Below are 7,810 nucleotides of genomic sequence, written 5' to 3'. Positions count from 1 at the left end.
TGCAATCCTGAATCAACACTTATTTATACCTTTCTTGCTGTCGATCTGATACAATCAAAGTCTTGATTCAACGTCTGTCACTGTTCAATCTGGCAATGACAATACCCATATTCTGTATCACTATTCTAATCAAATCACAATATCTCTGTTTTATCAAATTCTGACAGAATAACAGTACAATCTGGCGATACCGATACTACTATATCAGTCTATATTAATTCCAATAATTTATAATCAACCACTGTACCAATCTGATATCAATTCTAGTCAATTTCATTCTGAAATCATAACAATTCCATATTCAGTCCGTTTCTTAATCTGACTTCGATTCTACGCTATCTAACATGTCAAGAACAACATATATGACGTGTATTCAATTTTAACAACATCATAATTTCAAAACATGTCAAAACGTAGTAAAACTTACGTCCAATCGTAGCCTACGTCGATAGGAGCTCTGTACCGAAGTCGGATTTAAAATCTAACGGACAGATTCCTCGTAATATATATATATATATATATATATATATATATATATATATATATATATATATATATATCAAGTTTGCATGTATGAGAAACGTGGCATTTTTCCACCAATTGCAGTCGGCGCTCGAGCGGTGCAAATCTACCGCTCGAGCGCGGTAGGTTCTGTCCACGCTTTTCCGGAATACACCTTTGGCGCTCGGGCGGTAATAATCTACCGCCCGGGCGCCAACTCTTCTGGCCGTGACGTGATCTTAGTGAACACTGGCGCTCGAGCGGTCGATCTTTACCGCTCGGGGGCCAACAACTCTGCCCCAAAAATTGTATACTCTAAATGTTTGGCCAATCTGGTCTCGTAATAGCCCGTCTATAATTATATCAATTTAACTTCAATAATCTTTGCTTAACATGATATAAAATCTAGGGCATTACAACACTCAACGTAAACTGAAATTTTGGGTCGCATTTGAAGAAAATAAAATAGCAGAAAAATCTGTTCAAAGTAATTGTGTTCACGCACCGTTTTCAGCCGAGGAGATGCTTGGGTTCTTACAGAGAAGCGTCTTGCGTGAAGATGAAGCCGTATGTACAGTCCACTGCGAAGAGAAAAAGGATTCAGGAAGGTGAACAAAAGCATCGTGTGTAATAAGTTTTATTTACGAGGAAAGGGCTTTTTGGGTATTCACAATTGTAAGTACCATTCTATTATCCAACTTAGAAGAATACCAAACATGGTATATCTTATCCAATCTACAATAGAAATCCAGAACTTTGACTTTACTTATCAATTTTACTAAAAATCCTTAATTATACCAACACATAAACCAAACAGTGCCTATAAGTACTAAACTAAATAAACCAAAATCTTCAAATCATTAAATGTTTAAAATTTAATATATTAAACTTATAGATTGTGTGGCGCACGATTGTTTGTGGAGGGGACAAAAGAAAATAAAGTTGACGTCTGTTTATGGAAAGGACGAAAGAAAGAGTGAGTCTCATGTGAGATTGTCTCACGGTCATAATTCATGAGACGGGTCAACTTTATCCATATTCACAATAAAAAAATAATATTCTCAGCATAAAATGTAATACTTTTTCATAGGTGACCCAAATAAGAGATTCGTCTCACAAATACGACCCGTGAGACCGTCTCATACAAGTTTTTACCTAAAAGAAAATGGAGTGAAATTGAAGAAAAACGGATAGAAAAAGGGGAAATTTGGGTTCATTTTTTGCAAGCCCAATTGAAAAAAAAAAACACACACACACACAATACTATGTCGTTTGATAGCATAGCACGGTGTGCTGTGCAGAGGATCTTGTTCGAACTGGAGTCCATAGTAATTATGTTTTGTGTATATGTATTATTTTCTTAATTAATTGACATAATATCACTGAAATTATAATAATAAAAATTTAAACACTTTTTTACATTTAAACTTGTACTAAACTCGTTTAACTTTTAAAATTTGAAGTTTACAAGTTATTATCATGCACAGATTTTGGAATCTCGCTTATTCATCTAACCTTATTTCTTTCTTTCTTTCTTTCCTTTCTTTTTTTTTTTAAAAAAAAAAAACCGCAATCGTTAGTTTTCAGTGTCCATCAGATATACTCTCATGCTAATATAATAATTTGTAAATTACGTTAGTTATGTAAACCGTATTGATCAAAATTAATGTCAGACTTGTTTATGAAAATGTTGAGAGAGAAAATCGAAATTATAACAATTGGTCAATGGCTCATCTAGTCTATCAACTTGAATTCTATTTCAAGTTAGAGTGAGTCTCATGTGAGACCGTCTCACGGATTATAATCTGCGAGACGGGTCAACCCTACTCATATTCACATTAAAATGTAATACTCTTTACATAAAAAGTGATACTTTTTCATGGGTGACCCAAATAAGATATCCGTCTCACAAATAATACCCGTGAGACCGTCTCACACAAGTTTTTGCCTTCAAGGAGTGAGCAAGTTAATTATCTAACCTATTATTTTACTATCAGTAGAACATTATATTTAATATTTATCCATCATCATCTCGTCAATAAGCAATACTTAATTACAATTAAGTAATTTAAAAAATATTTATTAATAATAATAATAATAATAATAATTTATTCCTTTCTTCGGCAAAAAGAAAAGAGAGTGGGAAATAAACAAAGGGGGTTTACAAAATCAAGATTTAAGTATAACAAACAAAAGCACTCCCATTGAAATCTCCATTTCCAGAATCTCTTCTCTTCTTCTCTCAATAATTTCATACATTTTTCCTGTAATTCGGTGTCGATCCAATATAGGGGAGAATAAATTTAATGGCGGCTTTGCAGTATTTGGATGCGCAGCGCACATCGCACCCTGAGCTTTCCGAATGGTACACCGCTCTTTCAGATCTGTACCAGCGGAAGCTCTGGCACCAGCTCACTCTAAAGCTCGAACAGTTTGTCGCCCTTACTGTATTTCAGGTGATGTAACCGAAATTCATCTTAATGGATGTATTGATTTTGTCACCTATTGTGTGATTTGGTTCATCTTTGAATATTTAGGATTTAGGGTTCCGTTCGTGTGATTTTGAGCAAGTCTTGATTGAGGGTTTGGGCATTTGTTTTGTGTGGGTTATGTTTTCAATATATTTTCATGATCTGGAAATTTATTTTTGAGCGTGGATAATATTGCTTTAATGTAAGGTGACTTCCTGACAGGCCATCATGTTTGAGTTTTAGACATTTATACTGGTAAATGCATCCAATTGCTTTCTATAGTTACTGTCTTCTAATGCCTGCAGCACGAGGCCTATATTTTCCCCACCTTATTTTATCTCCTTTCTCAAGATATATGGTGGATAGGTCATCAAAGTTTTATGTTACATTGTTTCATGTGAGGATGTTGTGCAACTCATCTTTGTACATTATTTCTTGATAACAGAGAAACAGGATACTGGACCACCCAAACAGGTTCACTGCGGATTTTCCTGCATATTCCATGCAAAGTAATTAGATTGGACTGTTAGTCGCTGTCCTTTAGTGATAGAATCTGCTGTTAGACAAGTATTAATGCCACCATGAAATGGCCCTTCTTCAAATGTAAACCAAATACTAACCATTGTGTGCAGATATTACTTTTTACTTAGCATCCGCTGATGGAGGATCCTGCAAAATTTTGTAGAGAGGTGTGACGGGCAGATTTGGCTTGCATAGTGAAGTCGGAAGAACCTAGGATTTGTTTTTTTCTCTGCTGAAACTTTCTCTACTATAGTTATTACTCATCTGTGTTCATCCTTTTACGGAAGATAAGCTAACAATTCATTATGCTCTGACGAATTCAACAGTCCGTGTCGTGGCTCTTCTATCTGTTTAATTTAATCTTACCTAATTTTCTTGTCTCTTTCTTGACTCACTCAGGCTGGGGATGCTCTGATACAGCTTTACCATAATTTTATAACCGATTTTGAGACAAAGATTAATCTCCTCAAGCTTGCCCATTTTGCTGTGATAGTTTCTCGACAATATCCAGAGAAAATGGCAGCAATTAATTATCTAGAAGGGGTGATTGAGAAGCTTCGCACCACCAAAGAAATGCGCATAGACGAGCCAATACTTTATATCAAGATGCAGATTGCTACACTTAAGCTTGAGAATGGTGATCAAAAAGATTGTAAGAGGCTTTTGGAGGAGGGAAAGAGTACACTTGATGGCATGACTGACATTGATCCATCTGTGTATGCAAGCTACCATTGGATTTCATCACAATTCCACAAATTTCGTCAAGAATTTGCGGAGTTCTATAAAAGTGCTCTCCTTTATCTGGCTTACACGTCAATAGAGTCTTTCTCTGAATCATTTAAGCTGGTAGGTTTTCTTGAAAAGATTCTACTTACTATAATGTTGTGTTTCAATAAGGTGGCTACAAGAATCATTTTTCATGTACACCTGAAACATGAAGTTAACTGATGAAAAAAGTATTACAAACCATGACTGACATTTTCTTGGAGTATACAAAATCTAATTTTAACCTATAGCATTCTTCTGCGTCTTTAAAGTTTTCGCTCGAGTAGGAAGCATAGATTAAAAAAATTATTATAGGCCATGACTCAACATTTTCTTCGAGTGTACAAAGTCTTATTTTACCCGCATAGCATTCTTCAGCGTCTTCAAAGTTTTGGTTCGAATAAGAAGCATAGACTAGGTTTTTGATATTAGAAACGTGGAAGTAATTGTAATTCCTATTGGAAAATCAGGACAATGCTATTATTTATGAGCTATTATTTATGATTTAAGTATTTAAGCTTTATTCGTGCATAATTTGTCCTCAAGTTTTCATTTAAGCTTAATTTTACTGATCTCTTTTATTGTTCCATAGGATTTGGCCTTTGACTTATCCTTATCAGCATTATTGGGGGAAAACATTTACAACTTCGGGGAACTTCTTGCACACCCGCTTGTAAGTTATCGGTCTGAAACTCATTATACTTTTTTTAAAATTTCAAAATATATGTTCTGCAATTTATACCAATCACATAGCATGAAGACTGAAAATACGATATATTCAGATTTAGGATGTGTGTGCATTTATAGAAAAAAGTAAAAGCTATGAATAATATGCTGGTGGGTTGAAGCACCGGATATTACTTGGAGATCTTCCTTTTATTTTTCTTGTTAATAGAAAAACAAAATTTGCTTATGCTTTTACGTTTATCAGATGTGTGCTGATAAAGATACATGGGCACCATTTTGTTTGCTTGAAAGTGAGTTGATCCAGTCTTGTGATGAAACTTAAATGTGTATAAGATAATGAAACTTTCTTAGATAAAAACTTGAGTTGGCGTGGGGATTATCATAAAAGTAATTGATACGTCATTTGCAGTTTTCTGATTATTGAAAATACACAGAGAATGTTGTTTCCTTCGGGTATTTGTTTGATATTCATGCCTCTCGATTATATCTGATACTTCATATCCTGGAAATTTCTTCAGATAAAAAGTCTATTAGGGACTAAAGTTGAGTGGTTATACTATATGATTGAATCCTTCAACTCTGGTGATTTAGTTCGTTATCAAGAACTATGTCACGTCCATAGAGCGGCTCTAAGTAGCCAACCAGCACTGGTTCAGAATGAGAAAATGCTTCTGGAGAAGATCAACATTCTCTGCTTGATGGAGATTATCTTCAGGTGAAACTGCAAAAACTCTTGACGTTGATAGGTTTCATGAGTTCTTTTTGTTATGTTGTGTAATTTCCATTGAACTCACAAAACATGTTTTTAATTGCAGCCGTCCTTCCGAAGAGAGAACCATTCCGTTAAGTATCATTGCAGACCTAACAAAACTTACTGTGGAAGATGTTGAGTCTCTTCTTATGAAGAGCCTTTCCGTAAGTTCATGTTTAGAATGTTGTATAGTCTGCAAAATGTCCATATTAATAACACATGCATGAAAGTACTAGTTTCCTTGACACGTTCAAGATCCCAGCAATGGTAACCTTATTACGTACTTGACTGGATCATACATTTGTTTTTGGCTTTTTTTGGTAAGCAGCATCTATAGGGTTCAATTTTCATGTAGTATTACTCGAATATGTAAGACCTTACTTCTGAGTTGTGGTAAATCTTGGTTCTTGTGGAGGTTGATTGGTTTGTTGAATAACGTTGCAGGTGCATCTAATCGAGGGAATGATTGACCAAGTTGAGGGAACTGTATATGTTTCTTGGGTACAACCTAGAGTTTTAGGGATTCCTCAAATCAAATCCTTACGTGAACGACTGGACAATTGGGTGGATAAAGTACAAACAACTTTGGTATCTGTTGAGGCCGAGACACCTGATTTAGTCGCTGCATGATGATGTTGGCTCTTTAGCCTCGTTATTTCTTCGATCTTTTATCGGAAGACAGGGAGGATTCTGTGCCAGCCTTGTATCCATTTCTTGAACACACTTGCACGGCTTTGAGCTTTTGAATACACAAATGCATTGATTTTGAATTATTCTATTCGAGATCCATTGTATGCATCTTTCCTCCATTTTGCACTGTGTACAATTGAAAATCCAATCGATTCAATCATGAAGTAGATGCTTGAACATTCGTATCCGTTTATTTTGTATCCTGCTCTATTTTTATATCCCAAAACTTTTTAAATCATTTCATTCAATGCGATTTTGCTGTTGATTGGCGCCCTATTTCTCTATGGATTTTATCAATAAAGCTCAAAAAGAAATGTTCTAAGTACATATTTAAACCTGAAATTATTAACCGAGTTCTCGAAAAGTTTGTATTTTCGTCGAAAATCGAATATCATTTAAAAATACGACTCAACGTATAAAAACACTTCTTTTTCGAAAATACCATATAACATATACCATATTTTAAATAATTAAAAATAATCATTCAATAAAATTTTTTTCATTTTTTCAACTTTCGGTCTCTCATCCTCGATCGTATATCGAATAACATTTAAAACACAATTTTATGCATTCCAACTATAAACCTTATTTTTAAACATGTAATCATGCATATCATAATTAATTCATGCAACTACATTCATTTAATTAATCATTTTCTATTTTCCCTATATTTACATTCATTGTATTTTGGACCTTACAATAATTGCTCATTGGTTTGGTTTTCTGCTCTCGTGTGATTACACAAGTACATTTCCATGTACTCTATTTCATACGTTCCTTCCATTTTTCTGAAAATATTTGTAAAATGTTGTTATTAATTTTTCGAATGCTTAATGCTTCTGAAAAGTTTGTTTTCGCTTGGATTATGGTAATTCATGTATTTAGTAGAATCATAGCTTAATAAAGATCAAATGGTCTTTATTTTAGTAATGTTATTCTGTGGAAGCGTGCGTGTTTCCCTTTTCATGTGTAAAATTTTTTTATGGGTGCTCAATTATTTTGTCTCGAAGAAGACTTGAACTCACTTGCTTTAGCACAAGAATCTGTCTATCATTTGGCTACGAAGCATGTCGAAACTTGAAATTGCGCCTGATACGAAAAATGAGAAAGATGTACCATTTCCATTGATTGATCTTGTATGCCCGACTTGGTCATTTAATTGTCTGTTATGTCGCTTCTTTTTTAAGGGTTCTGCCCTTTCTTTGGGGTTTTTACAACATTAATGGTGATTTAGTTCTTTTTAATTTGCCATTGTGCTTTCTTATGTTTTTCTTGCACTCTGATTTCGTGAATTGATTTTACGTCAATCCTGTTTGGGATGCCTTGTGTGATTTTTCAGCAATTTTGTCATATAAGTTTAATGTTGTTGGTCCCACGTAAGGTAATTTGAGATAATAAATATAAAAATAAAGAATAAACTGGA

At 34.3% G+C, this 7,810-nt stretch overlaps 1 protein-coding gene across 1 annotated transcript; it reads left to right on the top strand.

Annotated features, from left to right (window-relative positions):
• Positions 1 to 2,650: 2,650 nt before the first annotated feature.
• LOC140814452 (26S proteasome non-ATPase regulatory subunit 13 homolog B-like) lies at positions 2,651 to 6,568 on the top strand. The gene is made up of 6 exons (XM_073173451.1): positions 2,651 to 2,957; positions 3,894 to 4,340; positions 4,852 to 4,932; positions 5,465 to 5,661; positions 5,762 to 5,861; positions 6,142 to 6,568. Exons 1-6 carry the CDS (start codon positions 2,808 to 2,810, stop codon positions 6,325 to 6,327), a joined length of 1,161 nt encoding a protein of 386 aa, XP_073029552.1. The 5' UTR covers positions 2,651 to 2,807; the 3' UTR covers positions 6,328 to 6,568.
• The last annotated feature ends 1,242 nt before the right edge of the window (positions 6,569 to 7,810 follow it).

Source organism: Primulina eburnea, chromosome 15 (assembly GCF_022965805.1).
Source record: "Primulina eburnea isolate SZY01 chromosome 15, ASM2296580v1, whole genome shotgun sequence".
Classification (NCBI taxonomy): Eukaryota; Viridiplantae; Streptophyta; class Magnoliopsida; order Lamiales; family Gesneriaceae; genus Primulina; species Primulina eburnea.
The sequence above is the reverse complement of the archived record's forward strand: the minus strand, read 5'-3'. Positions and strand labels throughout refer to the sequence as shown.